This window comes from Brachionichthys hirsutus, chromosome 22, assembly GCF_040956055.1.
Source record: "Brachionichthys hirsutus isolate HB-005 chromosome 22, CSIRO-AGI_Bhir_v1, whole genome shotgun sequence".
NCBI lineage: Eukaryota > Metazoa > Chordata > Actinopteri > Lophiiformes > Brachionichthyidae > Brachionichthys > Brachionichthys hirsutus.
The window spans coordinates 4255175-4272114 of record NC_090918.1 but is presented as its reverse complement, the minus strand read 5'-3'; the positions used below and the strand labels follow the sequence as shown (position 1 = coordinate 4272114).

At 44.7% G+C, this 16940-nt stretch overlaps 1 protein-coding gene across 1 annotated transcript; it reads right to left on the bottom strand.

Moving 5' to 3' along the window:
• Positions 1-7071: 7071 nt before the first annotated feature.
• Positions 7072-15624, bottom strand: zgc:162331 (uncharacterized protein LOC793007 homolog). The gene is made up of 5 exons (XM_068755514.1): positions 15363-15624; positions 9208-9399; positions 8306-8459; positions 7697-7882; positions 7072-7405 (listed from the first exon to the last, which is right to left on the bottom strand). The coding sequence occupies exons 1-5, from the start codon at positions 15622-15624 to the stop codon at positions 7072-7074; spliced, it is 1128 nt and encodes a 375-aa protein (XP_068611615.1).
• Positions 15625-16940: the final 1316 nt, after the last annotated feature.

Genomic DNA, 16940 nt, shown 5'->3' with positions numbered 1-16940 from the left:
TACCTCTCTGGACTCCTCACATATGTTTGCGGTGAGTTGTTCGATGATGATTGGCTAACCTTCCATCCTCTTGATGGTAAGACCTTCTTAATAAACCGCAGGAACACCTTCCTCTTCTTCTTGGCCTTCTTGTTGTTCTTCTTCTCTGCTCCCTCAGTCTCAACATCAGGCTGAACTTGGATCACGTCACCTACTGAGCTTGGTGGAGGTGGACTGCAGTGGTCTGGGTGGGGGTTGCCAGTCTTACTGCAAGAATCCTCATGGATGGAATCCGCCTCTGTGATGCTTTCAAGGACGGCCACTGCATGAGATCTTGGCATCTTGTCTGGGAAATTCTGCAAACTAAACACAGATAGAAATATATTCCTGTTATCAATACATTGAAAAAAGCATCCCATAAACCTCACTCAGAGGTGATGACGGTTGACATGCTCAGAGGAAATCTCCTTACCTCTCTGGACTCTTCACATCTGTTTGCGGTGAGTTGTTCGGTGATGATTGGTAAACCTTCCATGGTGGTAAGACCCTCTTAATAAACCGCAAGAACACGTTCTTTTTCTTTTTCTTCTCGGTTCCCTCGTTCTCAGTGTCAGGCTGAAAGGTTGTTGGAGGTGGACTGCAGTGATCTGGGGGGCTGTTGGCAGTCTTACTATGGGAAGCAGGTGTAATAAAGGGATGCTTCAGGACTTCTTGTGGTGTTATCCTTCTTATAACATCCATCTCCAACATAGCCTTCAGAAGCTCAAAGCATTGCTCCGTTTCAACCTTGTCTGTCTGATTGTTTTGCTCCAGCTGCACCTAGTTAAAGAAGCAATGGTAAAACCAAAATCAGAACTTTATCCTTATGATCCATGAAAACATTAATTAATTACAAAAAAAGAATTTTTAATACTTGCCTTTTTCAGATGATACAGGGAATGCTGCTGCTGACCGTTAGGACGAGGATGGAGAACCTGCTCAAGCGTATGAAGGAAAAAAACATGTTTTAGTGGGAAATATTTTCTGAAGGAACATATTTGTGTTTGCATGACGGTCAGAAAATCCTTTGCAGCTTTAAACATGTTATATTCATTGCTGAGAAGTTCAAAGGTGTACCTTTTGGCTCCACTTGTTGAACCTATTCTTCATGAAAAATCTTGTGGCATAAATCCCCTCGTTAAGAAGATGGTCAGGTGGCATTCCCAGGAACCTAACAATGTTTGAAACCTGAAGATAAAACAGAGAACAATTATTTTTACTGCATCACCAATTCCATCCACTGAACTTTCCTACTAATACTTCCTTTCAGATTGGTACCCATCATACAGAAGTGAAGTACATTTACAAGTCGATAAACGCAATAAATATTTCAAGACTATGAAATTTAGTGTACTCTTAGCAGCTAGATAAATCTATTGTTTCCAGCAGCTATAATAAAGTGAGGCATCTGTCGGTGCAGGATGGGATCACTTCAGAACGCCGGACCCAACTGAACAATTGACAAGCAGACTGATTACTACGGATAACTTACCACAGTTTCTTCTGAGTTGCCAGCAAATGCAATTTCAAACTGGATCATTGCGGCCATCACACAGCCCAGAGACCACATATCAACGGCCTCAGAAAGTTGCAGTCCGAAAAGAACTTCTGGAGCCCTAAATGTAGAAAAAAGAAGCGATATGTACCGGTACGTATTATAAATATTTAAAAAAATACATGGAGCATGTCCCAAATTAAATAACAGAAATGTATGGACAGGAAGTTCAGTACTAATTTACGATAAATCTGGAAAGTACCAATTTACATGAATATTTGAATAATCAGTATTTTAATAGACTTTACCTGTGAACACGTGGTTGAATCGTCATGCCAAGCTTTGCTTCAGACTGGTACATGGCCAAGCCAAAGTCTATGAGCTTGACACGAAAGGGTCTCCATTGATCTACAGTCATTATATTATCCAGCTTTATGTCGGAGTGGATTATCCCAAATTTCTTCAGAAATGCCAAAGCATCAGCCAGCTGTAGAACACAGGGAGGAATGTGTTTCAGTTTCTTACAGGTCAGAGCCAAACGCTTCACAATGTGCTCCATCTATTGAACTTACCTGTTGAATTATGGCTCTGACTTCACCCAGAACCATTGGCTTTCCCCTTTGAATTAAGACGTCCAATAACGTCTTGTCCAGCAACTCGAACACTGGCGCCTTTCCAATCGTGAAATTGAGCCAGCCATGACATTTGATGATGTTATGCTTGTGTGCTTTTTCAAACATCAAGTCGCCACAAATTTGAGTCTGGAAAAACATGACAAGTTTGATGAGATTAGTTCCTGATATTTAATATGTTCATGTTCATGAATGTCAGGTAAAATAATTCAGGGAAGGCAGAAAAGCACATTGTGTTAGCGTTGTCAATGCATTTACTATTAATGTGTCAGCCACTGGCATTACCTTAAAGGAATCCGTTTTTATACTCCTATTTATAAAATCTAGTTCTCCGTGCTCACTGACTAAACTAACAAAATGATAGATGTGAACAGCAAACTCAACAAGTGTCCACTTACCTCCCTGTTACAATGGCCTTGGTGCAGCGGTCGTTTCACCCCCACAAGCTCGCCGGTTTTGACATTCCGGCATTTCCTTAATTCTCCGAACTTGCCATTTCCCAGCGTCTGCATTATCTCAAAATTCAAGAGATCAATGGAGAAGCTATCGGCACCTGAAGGATACTGCTTCGTCCATGGGTAGGACCCACGGCAGATGAAGGGATGATTGAGGACTTCAGTCGGTGTGATTCTTTCCTCGGGATCCATTTTCTGCATGGCCTCCCGAAGCTGCATGCACTCCTGTAACTCCGCACTTTCATCGTTTTCATCGGGATGATTCTAGGAAGCAATGGTCAAATCCACCAATCAGTCATCATCAGAAAATCTTTTGGAACCGCAAACGTCTTATATTAATCGGACTTTAGAAGTGTAGAAGAAGAAGCACTAGATCTGTAAATTTGACATTACAGTATCGCCATTTGTCACCCCCAAACTACCATTTAAAGGTGACCATTATACCCCTTTCACCACAAGTTAGTGCAGAACTATGGTCAAAGTAGCAAACAGATGCTGCAGGACGTTGTCCGTCATTTCTGTATCAAGCCGCTCTGCCAGGAACGCTCTAAACCCGGAAGCAAAAGTACATTCATAGCGGCACGTGCGCATGCACGCTACCATGGTAACCTGTGAGGGACGGGAGTGTGCAGTTTACGGCACACACAAAAACATTCTTGGCAACTTTTGCCGCAACATTACCACAAAAAAGATACGTCATACTCGCCCCTTCTTCGACTCGTGCAAGAGAGAGGGAGAGCAGTGCGCAATCAAGGAGCGAGTGTCTCTACACACGCACATCGCGCCGCGTTTGTGTGTGTGTGTGTGCGCGTCTATAATGCGTGCGAGAAGCAGCCTCCTCCTCAGTCTGAAGGAGATAAACTCATTACAGTAGAGGTCTTACCAGCAGTTGATGAAGATCTTCAGAGCTGTAAGCACAGTAAGGCACTAAATCCATCATGACCTGGCCCAGAGACCACATATCAGCAGCCTCAGAAAACAGTAACCCTGAAGATCTTTCTGGGGCCCTGCAATTAGTAGAAACAAACATTTTAAAGATTAACTTGTTTCCTCAACAGAGCGGCAAACCTCCACCAAGGCGACATAAAAAAACAACACCTAATAATAACATATGAAAATAGAGAAAAAAAAGGAAAGAAAAATTCAACAGAGTAAATTGATAGAATTATTTTTATCATCCTTACGTAAATTTATCTGCTTCCAGCTCTGGATTATTCCTTTTATCCAATCGCAGGTGGGCCGAACTGAAATTTCCCAGCTTGACCCTGATCGTTTTTGCCGATTGATCGACTACAAAAATATTTTTTGTTGATACTTTGCCATGGATGACCCCGACAGACTTCAGGACAGACAATGCTTTGGCCACCTGCAGAAGACAAGGCATTGGTTACACTTTTCCACAGCTTAAATGTGAGTTCCTTGATGTCTGTTTGAATTGAATGTGTTCCTACCTGTTGAATGATTTCCCTGATGTGAGTCAGGGTCAGAGTGTTTCTGACCATGTACTCTTCCAAGTTGACGTCGAATGTCTCAAATGCCAGCTCCTGACGATAATGAAAATAGCCATGAAACTTGAGAACATGGTATGCGTCAAAGTTTCGACACATCAACTCCACCAGGATGGAACGCTGCAGGCACAGATAAGCATTAATACAAGGGAATCCACTGGAAACATGAATAATCTGTAACTGACTAATACTCTCTATTAAAGATGTGAGCTCATGAAGCCTACCTCATTGTCAAAACTGTCCTTGTTCTCACTGTGTTTGATAGTTAGAGTCCGAAGATCTAAAATGTTCTTCCACAAATTCCAGCCATTGGACTTCTCGTCAATCAAAATATAATCTTTCAGATTTAACTCAAAGAACATTTTTCTCATCTTAGGTGCTGCTCGTCTTTGATCCACTGCTAAAAACACACGGATGCCTTTGGCTCATGAAGTTATATTTATAAAAGAGTTGTCTTTGATGTCTGATGTCCCTTTGAAGATGGTTTCTTTAGTTTAATCTAATGTAATCTAGACAAAGATCAAAGGAGAAGCTTTTAGCACACACTGCATTAGCATTAACCCTTTCATGCTAACATTCACATTGTGGTGGCATTCATATCATATTAGAGACCATTGTAATGCTGTTCCAGAAATGAGCTAACGTTGATGTGTGTTGCTGGTTGCAGCAGCAAAGCGCCCAAAGACGACCTCAGATATCAGACTGAACAGTCGGACCATCCAGACCCACAGAACCAACCAGAGTGAAGACAGGATTTCCCTGGAGGAGGAACTGACCCAGCTGATTGACTACATGGAGGATCCGGCCACAGCGGCACCCAGAAGTCTCTTTGCTAAACTGCTGGAAGAGTCGCAAGACGAAAATGTGCAGAAAACTCCGTCCAGCATGTTTCCCACTGCTGCTCCTCAATGGAACCTCTGGGGTCAGTGGCCCGTGCAGAGCATGCCAACAGTGGAGCAATGCTACCCTCCTGCTGCTCCCCCCAAAACCTCCAGAGCAACCTCCAAACGGTGAGTTCCCTCTCTCTGGGCACGTTCATCCTGAATGGACTCTTCTTCATTTTCCAGTTCAGACTAAAATGTCTTCTACCAACTCACGTTGTGAATCTCTCTGTTGACTTGGGCGCCCTAAATGTGTGACAGGATTCGTACCTCCAGCAATTTGGACGACGGCCGTCCATACGTGAAGAAGCCTCCAAACGCCTTCATGCTGTTCCTGAGGGAGCAACGGCCTTTTGTGGACCCCAGCATCAGACGCCTGGGGAGCTGCGCCGTGAATGCAGCGCTGGGGCGGCAGGTAAGACGTTTAGTTTAGGACGTTTGGGACGCTCACATTTCATCAGTTTCGTCTAACAGCGAAATACGCTGCAGTTGAAATACCCAACATCTCACGCTGTCTTTTTGAAGAAGTCCCCCGTGAACGGAATCACTCCGTCCCGCAGGCGTCGCTTTGAGGGCCAATGAGCTGCAAGTCTTCCCACTTTCAACTGTCATGACGTGATGATGACGAATTGGATCTTGCTTCCTCCTCTTCCTTTTCTTTGTCCTTCTATTTCTGTTCTTCTCCTTCATCCGTCATCCTCCTCTTCCTGTCTCTTATCAGAACAGAACACACTAAAAACACAACCCAAGTCTCTTTATTCACATGATATTATAAAACAGGAGAGTTGAATTATTACTTAAAGGAAAATATTAGGCCTCTAAAATGAACCATAGAAATCCATCCTTCAAAAACAACAACAAAAACAACAACAATGTAAAGTGCAGATTTCTCAGTGCATACAATTAATGCTTAAGACCATAGCAACCCTCAAAGCTGGTCTGTAACTCCTAAATGAACATTAAATGTCTTGGACAACATTTATGGGAACGCATGTCTTCACACAGACCAAGGGAATAAAGTGTTAAGATTAAAAACGACTCAATTTAGGATAGAATCGATCATTTGCAGCATGTTTATAGAACTCGGGTAAACATGGGCTTATAGATGCATGTCTCTCAGGAAGTCTTCAGTATTTCTGACGCCAGTGTCTTTGCATTTCTCATTGTAGGAGCTAATGGATCCTATGAATTACACTTTGTAAAACATTTCATGGAAAATGAAGTTGATGCTGAACTATCTTTAGTTGCAGGTCGAATATTGTGTTATTTATGAGGCTTCCTGCTGCTTTAACCTCTGATTAAGGAGAGAGGGCAGCTGAAAGTGATGAAGGAGTGAAACGGTTTTTCTACCGCAACATGAGCCTAATCAATCCAGAAGCCTTTCTGCTGAACCTGAACCCGATCGTTGGCGAGTCATAAACCTCCTCGTCAGAAGCCAGAGCAGCCCTGAAAGCAGCTCCAGGGTTAGCAATGTGGCTAACTTCCACACACTTACTGTAACTTGCAGAGAACCAGTTGCATCACACAAGAGTTCTTCTTAAAAAAGAAAATCCATGTCAAACCACTCATATTTAGAAAATGTGAAAATGATGCTAAATATTAACACTTGGATTAGTGTTTTAGAGTATTTTAGTCGAGTAAATGTTGTCAGTGATCCTGAGTAATTTTTACCAGGATATAAACTCAGTTTTATAAAATTATTAACAATAATTCAAACTCAGCATAAATAATGATGTCATATATTGAGTTCTAAAAATCAAATACAAATAAAAACAGTTATCATCATCATCTATTGTCCCAATACAGTATGACAGCAAAGTCGGAAATACACCAAGAACTTTGACCTTTTGACATTTGAGATTTAGGAAGTTCATGATTAGATTTTATGGACTACAGAAAGTCAGATAGGAGCCTTTCTATAAAATAAGATGAAAACAAACAATTTTCTGAGGTCTACAAGAAAGCAAGACGCAAGCTCTCCAAAAACCTCCTCTTGCAGCGGCTGCAGCAGATCGGCGAGTATCCCGCCGTACTCCAATGAGTTCTACACTGGCAGAAAATACGGGAACGTGGAAGAGGTGGTTACTGCCATGGCCGTTGAGGAGTTGGGTTGGGGTTGGGGTAGATAGGCGCCGGTGCCGGGTTCGGATGGGTGGGCACAGCTGTGTTGGGGTTAGGTGGGTACGTCGGGGTCGGATACTGGGTCATGATGTGAGGCTGGCTGGGTGCGGTCGTGTGGATAGGCGTGGCGGCAGCAGAAGACGGTGGCAGGTGGAGGTGGAGGGGAGCGGATGGGGCAGAAGGGGCAGAGGGCACCGTTGGGGTCGGGACCCTCTGCAGGACGACATGTGGGTAAAGCTGAGAATCAGAGCGGGACATTCTGGGCATGGGGGGTTTCAGCAAACTCTCCTGACTCCTGCGAGGAAAGACGGAGAAAGTGCTTTAGTGTGTCTTTTTGGGATCAATATAGATTGGACAAGATCATTATTGGTTATCAGTACTGGTTGAAAAAATATGACAGCACCGTGCAGGTCTTTGTGTAAACAGGAAATACTTTATTAGACGGATCAAATCTTTGCACTATTTTTGCACCAGCTCGTGAGAAAAGAAACAGGACGACGAGGATGTCAGCAATAATTGTCAAAGTCTTCTGCAACGTGTCAGCAGAGTTTAAACTTTGCACTTCGGTGTTTGTGATGGACAGTACCTCTGGTATCCTCTGTTCTCGTATCCACCGAGCCCCCCAGTCAAGTAGAGGGGGCTATCAGGAGCCAGTCGGGGATTCATCTTCTGGGAGAGATGGAAGATTTTAGGAGGAGGGTAAAACTCCCATTCGCCTTCTTCCTTCTCCAGCCAACACTCACCGCGACGGGCTGAGCGCTTATCCCTGCGCCTGAGAGGGAAAGAACCCATCAGCCTTTATGCACCATGGGAAAACATGGGGGGGGGGGGGGCATTCAGGGTTATGTTGTGTTCATTTATTTATTGGAGCAATAAACGTGCATGGAAAATGGATTAAGTCCACCGGAACTTTCCAAGTTCTACAGAATAGCAGATTCCGTCAGGCACCAGAGAACCAACACGTCACAGTAAACATTACAAAGCATCTAAAACACAAAGTCCCCACCCATAAATGTCCATTTGAGACACATCAAGATAATAAACATATAAACATCCTCAGAAATACTCTTTAAATCGAATTGGGCCAGGCCAGAATGTGACTCCTCGGCCGGACGGATTTCATTTATAACGCAGCAACAATCGTCCCTTCACAGCCGTGCTCTATTATGCGTGCACCCATTTTCGCCGGTCCTACCTGCTCCGGCCTTCCTTCTTTGTTCGGTCCCGAGTGGATCGTTCCTGCAGACAGCAGATTAGAAAGGACAGGGACATTGCAAGGATGACAATGCCACTCACCACCGAGGCCAAGACGGCCACTCGGAGACCCCGGTCCTCAGGTCTGGGGATTGCTGTGGAGGGAACCGATTGCATTTACGTTCTGTTTGGAAGCACGTTCACAAGTTCTGACTCAAGAGTATGTAAATAATTAATAAATAAAATAAAAATCTGATGCTGTAAATCAGGAAATGCACCAGGAAAGGTCATCTTAAAATCCTAAACAGCAACCGTTTGTGCCATTTTTACTCGTGATTTTAACGATAATAAAATTATAATGGGATGTATTTTTGACCTACTGTTGGCTTTTGGAATGCAACAAAAGTCCTGCTCTCTTTTCAGTCACAACGAGTCACATGAAAAGTCTACATTTTGAGAGGCAAAGGTTACGAAATGTTCCCCAGAGATGCTTGACGTGCTGCACAGCCAGATATGATGAACGAGAATGGAGTAGCTCGTTTCAATTGCAAGAGACGATGAAGTACAGGACACGGGGAGAACATCCAAAACCTGCACAAATAGGATTTAAACCCGGTACGTTCTTGCTGTACGGTGACAGTGCTAACCACTACGCCACCTATAGTGTCCCCAAATTTAAATTAGTCGTCAAAGTATATCGAAAAATGTTATTCAGCAACCTTTTTTTCCTGTGACTAAACAAGGGCAAGCTAGATGTAGATCTGTAATAGGAGGAATTATAAGGACATATATCTAGATGGGAGGCGAGCAGCTACGTTAGATGATTATTCATTTTGAAGATGAACAGAATAGTTGTATATAAATCTACTTTTCTAACTACATCTGCTAGCACGCTCCCATTACCTTCACAAGCAGGCAGGTAGTTGCTCCATTCTGCTTTGCCTTTCTTGACTTTGCAGGAGATCTTTTGGCTGCCGACCAGCTGGTAGCCATCCCTGCACCAGAAGGCCAAAACGCTGCCTATTGATACTCCAGTGCCAGTCTCCACATAGAAGGAGCTCCGCCGTGGTGGCAGGACAGGGATGCAGGACAGACCTGGGGGGGGGGGGGGGGGGGGCAGAGGGTTGAGTTCATCCATCAAGAAACGGTTTGCGATAAAATGGTACAAAATGTTACCAAATTTACAAAATGTATAAAAACAAACCATTATATACCGTATATTAATCCTTAAATGCTTAGTTGATATGTTGGGAAATGTGTATAAATACACATACAAGTACCAAATTGTTTTTCCAGACAGTCAGAATCCTTTGATAATTGTTTAGAGGTTTATTATAAGAATACAACTTTACATTACTGAATGGCCACAACTACATCTCGTCCACCCACAAGGGGTTTCCTGTGGACTTTCTACAGTCCCACCTTGATAGCAGACCGCACCAGCCTTTTTCTTTTTTCTTTTTTACCCAGGATTCATTGCATGTGGATGCGACACTTCTCCCAATGGCGACTAATAAAAATCCCAAATGTTTTGGAGTCGTCTTTAAGAATAAAAGTGGACGCTGTCCGGAATAAACACATGAAATCTGCTGAATTGAGTTCGTTAAACTGCTACTATTGGATTTGGTCATGCAGACAGCTGATAAACTGCAGACATCGTCAATACGCAATAGGGGTTGAATTCTCCAGCTATCTATTGTAAATGCACACTGCATGCTGTGAAACCTCACGGGACTTAAATCTGGAATGTCCCCCCACCCTCCCCCCCGCAAGCCTCCAAAGAACGCTCAAATACATACACACACATTCCTTCAAAAGAAAAAGCCATTACCTCGATAAAAGGCAAATAAAATATTGAACACGTTACGTGAGAGTCTGTGTTTGAACATTCTAGCTGAGGTTTTCTTTTTTTTTTTTTTGCAGGCTGTTGCCATGCCACAGCAGGAAAGTCATTGCCCATCCCTAAAAAAAAAACCCCTGAGAACTGAAGTAAAACCGGTCTCCCGTTGAGTCAACATACTGCAGCAAACACAGAAGAGGGACAATGCTAGTGTGGAGGGGGGGGGGACAGAACAGCATGAATAAAAGAAGAATTAATGCTGAAAAGATTAAAATGTGTTGTTGATTTTCTACTCTATTTGCTCTCTCCTATTGGTTCTGTCCAATTCACAGAGCTTCTCCCTCATTGTGGACACTGTGGGGTGTCATTCAGCTTGCCAGTGGGGGGTGCTATACAGCCCTGGGTCAGCAAACCTGGCAACCCAACATGGCCATCCAAATATCCGCCCTCCTAAAGCCTTCCCTCTTGTCTCTGTCAGGGACACGCTGTAATAGAATAGCTTGTGATCGCATGAGATGTCCAAACACAGCGGGAAAGGATGGACACACACGCTGATTAAATGCCATGCATGTATAAGAACATGAAAATGAGCTATACAATAACAACACAGATTTTTAATACATTAGTAAAGATCTTTATTTATATTTCTACCTTATAAACCTCAAACTGTGTATGTTAGTCAATAAACGGAGCATTACGTCTAAACCTACGAGTCCGGGTCTACTCAAAAGTAGAGTCTTGCACCCAGCGTGTAAATAATGTCTTTTTTATTTTATTATTATTATATTTGACTCCAGCTGGGAAGCCTGCGATTTCTCCCAACTTCCCATTGGCGTGAGGATTAGACCCCCCCAGGATTTTCATTCTTGGGTGGACTATCCCGTAAACTCTCCGTACACTTGAGGGAGCCACAGAGTCGGAGGTAAATCATTTGTGTGCTCACCACGGCCACAAACAAGCTAACAATGGCTTTAAAAAAATAGATTTGGTCTAAGTTAGACTTTAACCAGACTGTGAGCGTCTTCTCTGAAGTTAACGACGAGCTTGTTCCTGTCTGATTTTGAGTAGGCTCTGCTCCCTTTGCTCCGGCTGCGCCAGCTAAGGTGACCCACCCTAAAACAAACAGGAAGCCTCTCTGTCCTCTCATTCGGTGAATCTAATCTATCTATTACCGAATCCCCCTGGCGCTCGTGTAGTCTGTACAAACATATCGACGCATGAGTTTGCATCAACCTAATATTACCGCTGTCTCCAAGGAGGCCCGAGGAAAGTGAACTGAATGACCCGCCCGTAGTCCTAGTTTTGAAGTTGTATTTGTTGCTTGAGACTTTTCGTTATCGAGATGTAAAAATGCTGAAGGTTAAATGGAGTTCGACAGCATTGGCTGGATCTCGCAGGAGATGAAGATCTGTCCAGTTAAAAAGGGCAGGGCCTAATTTGACACCGTCGTGTCAGAAGTTTAAACATTTTGCCCGACCCCTTTATAAAACGTTTGCTGGCTTCCATTCAGACGCAACGCTTCAACGTTTTTTAAAAGATTTGTCTGCCAAATGAGCTAGCCAGCTGTTAGCAACAACTAGCATGACATTAGCAGTGAAAGATGTAGCTACGGCAGAAAATATCGTTGTCACAAAGAGTGTGTGGACGAGCTAGCCATTTCATTTTGTGTCCTATCTCGAAAGGCGTGGTTGCCTGGAAACGGAGGACGCTGCGTGGCTCGAGGAACTCGACCCTGAAGTTTACTGTTGTGAAACTGCGTTCATGTTTTAGCCTATTGTGCTAGCATTGCATGCACCCCCGCTGTACTCTTGGCCCACCCTATTGTTGTTCCCGTCCCTGTATAATGAAATGGACCATCATGGCGTCGATTTTAACGAGGTCTTTTTTAAAAAAAAAAGCAGCTTTGGATGAGATTCTTTTCCTCTTCCCAGTCACTCCTTCTGCCCTTCAGTTGCCATCCAGCTCCGACCAATCAGGCGAGAGCACAGGCTCGACTGAGTCTCCCCTTCAGTGATTTTTGTTCAGCCTTAAGCCCTGGGAAGCTAATAATGAAGTTGGGTCACTGCCAGCAACCATATTGGTTTGACAGTCTTTGTCTGAAGCCGGCCGGCCTGATGGAACGCCCCCCCCCCCCAGGCATGGATGCTGGTACGCCCCAAAAGAAATGACTCCTGTTGATCGTGGGGTTTATTGCTCCGCCTCCACCCAGATATTGTTTATATGTATCTGAAGTTTAGCCCTTTACTAACTCATAATAGGAAAACAGACTAATTATCAATCTTATGTCAATTGAGTATTTAATTTGTTTGCTGTGCTAATCTGGCATATATAACAGAAAGTATTTTTCTACTTTCAGGAACAGGAACTTTAAATAGGCAGCGGTACCTACTGTGTGTGTTTGTGTGTGTGTGTGTGTGTTTGTACAGTGTGTTATTGTATTCCTTGGTGTCAGCATGTCAGTGACTGGATTTCCCGATCTTGAAATAGTTTGGAATAGGCAAAGGTAATTGGCTTTGCTCGTTAGTTAACCAGATTACACGTTAGCGTTTTAGTATTTGTGTGAAGAATAAGGAGTTTATTGTAAATTGTGAGGTTCTTGTTGCTTTTGTCCAATAATCTGGAACTAGAAGTGAACAGACAGAACGATCCTGTATCTTGTGCATAGAAAATCTGTTTCAAAAAAAAAAAACAAATACAATACCAGAGTGGATTCAAATGTCAGATTAAGAGGCTGATTACCCGCTGAGTAACTGATATAGGCTTCATTAGCGCTACCATTAACTCACGCACACACACACACACACACACTGTTGGGGGGTGATCTGGAGGAACAGGTTGTTGTTACCATGTTAGCGTTAATGCTCGCACCGTCTGCCCGTAATTGCCCATCGAGCAAACTCAGCTCTGAGACTGAGCTCAAAGCACTGAGGCTGATTCTCACATGCGAGCTTTACAAATGTTTTTGTACTTCTTGTTTTAGAAATGTACTGCAGTTGTGTGTAATCTGTGCTCGCTGTTCTGATTATCTCCTATTAATATAATGCATCATGCAAGTTATGAATGAAATGATCTGCCCTGTAGTGAAGGCAGCATGGCAGGCGTTAAATAATGTTAAGATTTAACAAGAGAAATATGATAAAGCATAAATGCAGTCTGGTTAATCAATGCCAGAACCCTGATCACGTTCCTTCCAGGAACGACTGGCTGCAGGTATTCCGGGATGAACTGCATGATCCTTCTCAGTTTAGCGGCGGAGCCTGATGGGCCTGGCTTCATTTCTAAGGCTGATCTTTAAACGGTGGATTCGGTGATCAGATGAAGGGATGGAGGGGATTTCAGATTCTGTCTGTTTATCATGCAGACTCTGAATCTTTTCCTCTTGTGACCGCTGAGAGTTGGGAGTGTGCAGAATTGCTGACTGAACAGCCGGACATGAACTCAAAGAGTATTTGCTGCATTTTATTTTAAGGTGAGGAAGCAAGAAGAGCTTTGGTTTGTTTCTGACAATGTAGAATAGTACATACAGCTTGCCCAACGTCATGCTGCTCAACGGAAAGGAGGACTTTCCGGACACACACACGCCTACACGCAGACACACGCACACACACACAGATTCTGGTACACTGATATTAATCATACTTCCACGAGATCTCATTTTTAGAAGCCGTCTTAAATATATCCTCTAAAATGCTGCAGCAACTGCGTGAGGCATGACGTGACCGGCCAGCTGATCGCCTGTGTCGGATTTTGCGTGTTATTAAAGTATAAAGAACTTATTCCTGCTGTAACAGACAAGCCACTGTGTTTATTCTGTAAACCTTTAAGAAGATTGGTGTAATTTGGGCCGAGTACCGGTATGTTCATTTCCACTGTGTGTGTGTGTGCTGAGTGCATTAGACACGTGAGTTTTTTTGTCTTTTGCTGTAGGCTTTTTATGCGTGCACGTGAGTGAGATGGTCGCAGGCCAGGGACAAAAGGAGAAACGGTGGGAAATGAATTAGAGAGAGAGAGAGTAGAAGGAAACGAAAGAGGAAGTGACAGGCAAAGAGGGGAGGAAACGAAAGAGGAAGTGACAGGCAAAGAGGGGAGGAAACGAAAGAGGAAGTGACAGGCAAATGGAAAAACAAAGAGGGAGAACCTGCATGGCAAAGGAAGGATGAACAATGAGAAGAGATAGAGAGACAGAGAAACGGAGAGAGTATCAGCGGGAGCGGGGGAGGAGGAGGAGGAGCAGCTCATGCTCCAGTGGAGGTGAAGTCATGCGAGCAGCGCTGCAGCTTTCTCTCAGGTGGGACGTCCAGGCCTCAAGCGTCTCGTCTGCAGCCGCTTCAGCCGCTTCAGCCGCCCTGCTGCTCACGGATGTTGCTGGAGCCTAACCCAGCTGACATACGGATGAGAGGCAGCGCACACCCCGGACGTGTCGCCAGCGTATCGCAGGGGGGGGGGGGGGGGGGCACACACCTTCAGAGAATTTGGAGAGATGAGTTCACCTCAGCTGCATGTTTTTGGAGGCCGGAGGAAACCGGAGAACCCAGAGAAAGCCCCAGCCTCCAGTAAACAAAAGAAGTGCATGCTGGTCCTTGAACTAGTCGTTCATTTAAAAGTACGTTTTTGGATTACGTGAATTGAGTTGAAAATTAGACAAGCCAAATGCCAGGTCCAGATTAAAGCAAGAAGACTTTGACACAGCAAGCACAATTTTCAAGAAATCTGAAGCACCTTAAATCTCGATTTGTTTTGCCTCAAGGGTTCAGAACTGGGTCCTCAGACGGGCTAACAATCAGAGAGTCGTGGTTCTTCCTCTGGCAGCATTTCAGGGCGTTCTTAGGCAGATGCTGAACCCCAAAATCGCTCACAGAGGAGTTCCTTTTATCATTTGACTGCGCGTGTGAATGAACCATCACGGAGAGGAAGAGGAAGAGGAAGAGGAAGAGGAAACACTCCCTCTCCCGATTGATCAAGTGGCAGCTTCCGCCTTGAGCGTGCCAAAGGAAGGATGTGGTGAGACGCGAGGAGTCGATGGACCTCACAATCCTTCCGGGGTTCATTCATCACAGGAATGTTAATATGGCTGGCGGTGTCTCTCTCATTTAGTTTCACATAAATATCACCCAGCATCATCATTTTCTCTTCAGGTCAGCAGCTGAGAAACTTTCCCTTGCAAGTAGGAAGTAGCAGGAAAAGCTTTATTGCTGGGACAGACTGTTGACAGACTCACCTGTGTAGTCGCTGGTGGTGCCGCCGGCTGCCGGGACTGCTGTCCGCGCTTCCGTCTGGAGATCCGTCTGGAGATCCGGCTGCAGCCCGATCGTGGTGCCGGTCCAGTCCTCCGGCGGCGGCGATGTGGCAGCGGTGCTCTGTAGGTGCTCAGGGCTTGGAGAGAAGCCTCGAGTCAAGGCCGAAGCCCAGAGCAGGGGCCACAGCAGCATCCAGAAATGGCTGCCTGTGGTGCCAGAACTTGGTCCCGGTCTGAGGAACATGGGGTCAGGCAACGAACCGGCCCGGTTCACTGCCTCATGGTCTCAGAGGGAGATGGAAAAACCCCTCAGAGGAGAGTTTGCTCCTGTCGTCAGCGTTTCCTCTCCGCTCCCCGTCCTTCACGTCTTCGTCCTTCTTGACTGTCCTTGTCTCCTCAGTCTGTTGGCAGAGAGAGGTCCTCCGTGTTTCCATGCGTGTGTGTGTGCGTGTGTGTGTGTGTACTGTAGATCCAGCTGTAATCTGCTTGCTCTCTGCTCATGTGCTCTCGCTGTCTCCCCTTTCTGTCCTCCTCTCTGCTCCCTTCATCAGCTGCTCTCTCTCTCTCCCTCGCTCGCTCTCTGATCTCCAGCTGGGCTAACTGAGCTCTTGCATAAGAGTAACTCACTCGCTGAGCTGCAACTCATGCAGTCCTAAATCCTGACATTCCCGGCCGCTGCTCTTTCCCTCTTTGACTCCCTTCCTAAGTTCGCCTCCCGCTTTGAATGAATTTAAGTTATAATTGAAGGTATAGACTTATAGTACAAACACTTAACAGTTCATTTCTGCTCCTTTCCCTGCAGGAAAAGAGTTTCAGCAATGAATGATTAATGATTACATTCTAATTGATTTCTTAGCCCCCCCACAAATGTGTCGTTTCACATCCTGATGTGAAGCGTTTGAATATATGTCACCGTTTAATGGGAGAGCACCGAGGCCTTGTTGCAGGAAAGGCACAAAATGAAGCGCAAAGAAAGGCGCAGCGTCCCCACGAGAGCTCCTCTGCTACTTAATGCATTCTAATGTGCCTCAGCTGCAAGCTCAGGTGTAATATAACGACTCGGATAGCACCCCAGTCAGAACATTGATGCATAAATAATCAATAATTCATGCAGCTGGCGCCTAAAATAGGAGAAAGATGAAGTGATGAAAGAAAAGACAAATAAGAGGAAGGTAATTGGAGGTGGAGTTAGTGATGGCATGAGTGTGGGAAGGTAATAGAGAGAGTTAAATACCGGAGGAGAGTAGTTGTCCTGCATTTTTAGCCTCCTCTCAAACGCTCGGCCAGTAAACGGGGACGGCGATGCGGTGGACGCAAAGTGCATTATTTATAGCCACAGCTTTGGCAAAAGGGACGCAGGGAAGCTTTCAAAGATCTGATCCGAGACGCTAACTTGAATCCATCAAATTGCAGCTGCAGCGAGCAGGTTTTTAACGTGAAGGTAGATCCAGCTTGTAATATCTGAGGTGGAGCCGGCGGCGCTGAGAAACGCTTTGGATGCACAAAAATGTCGCTTTTAGTTATTTTAGCAAACAAATTTCCTTTCAAGCTGCTTTTACA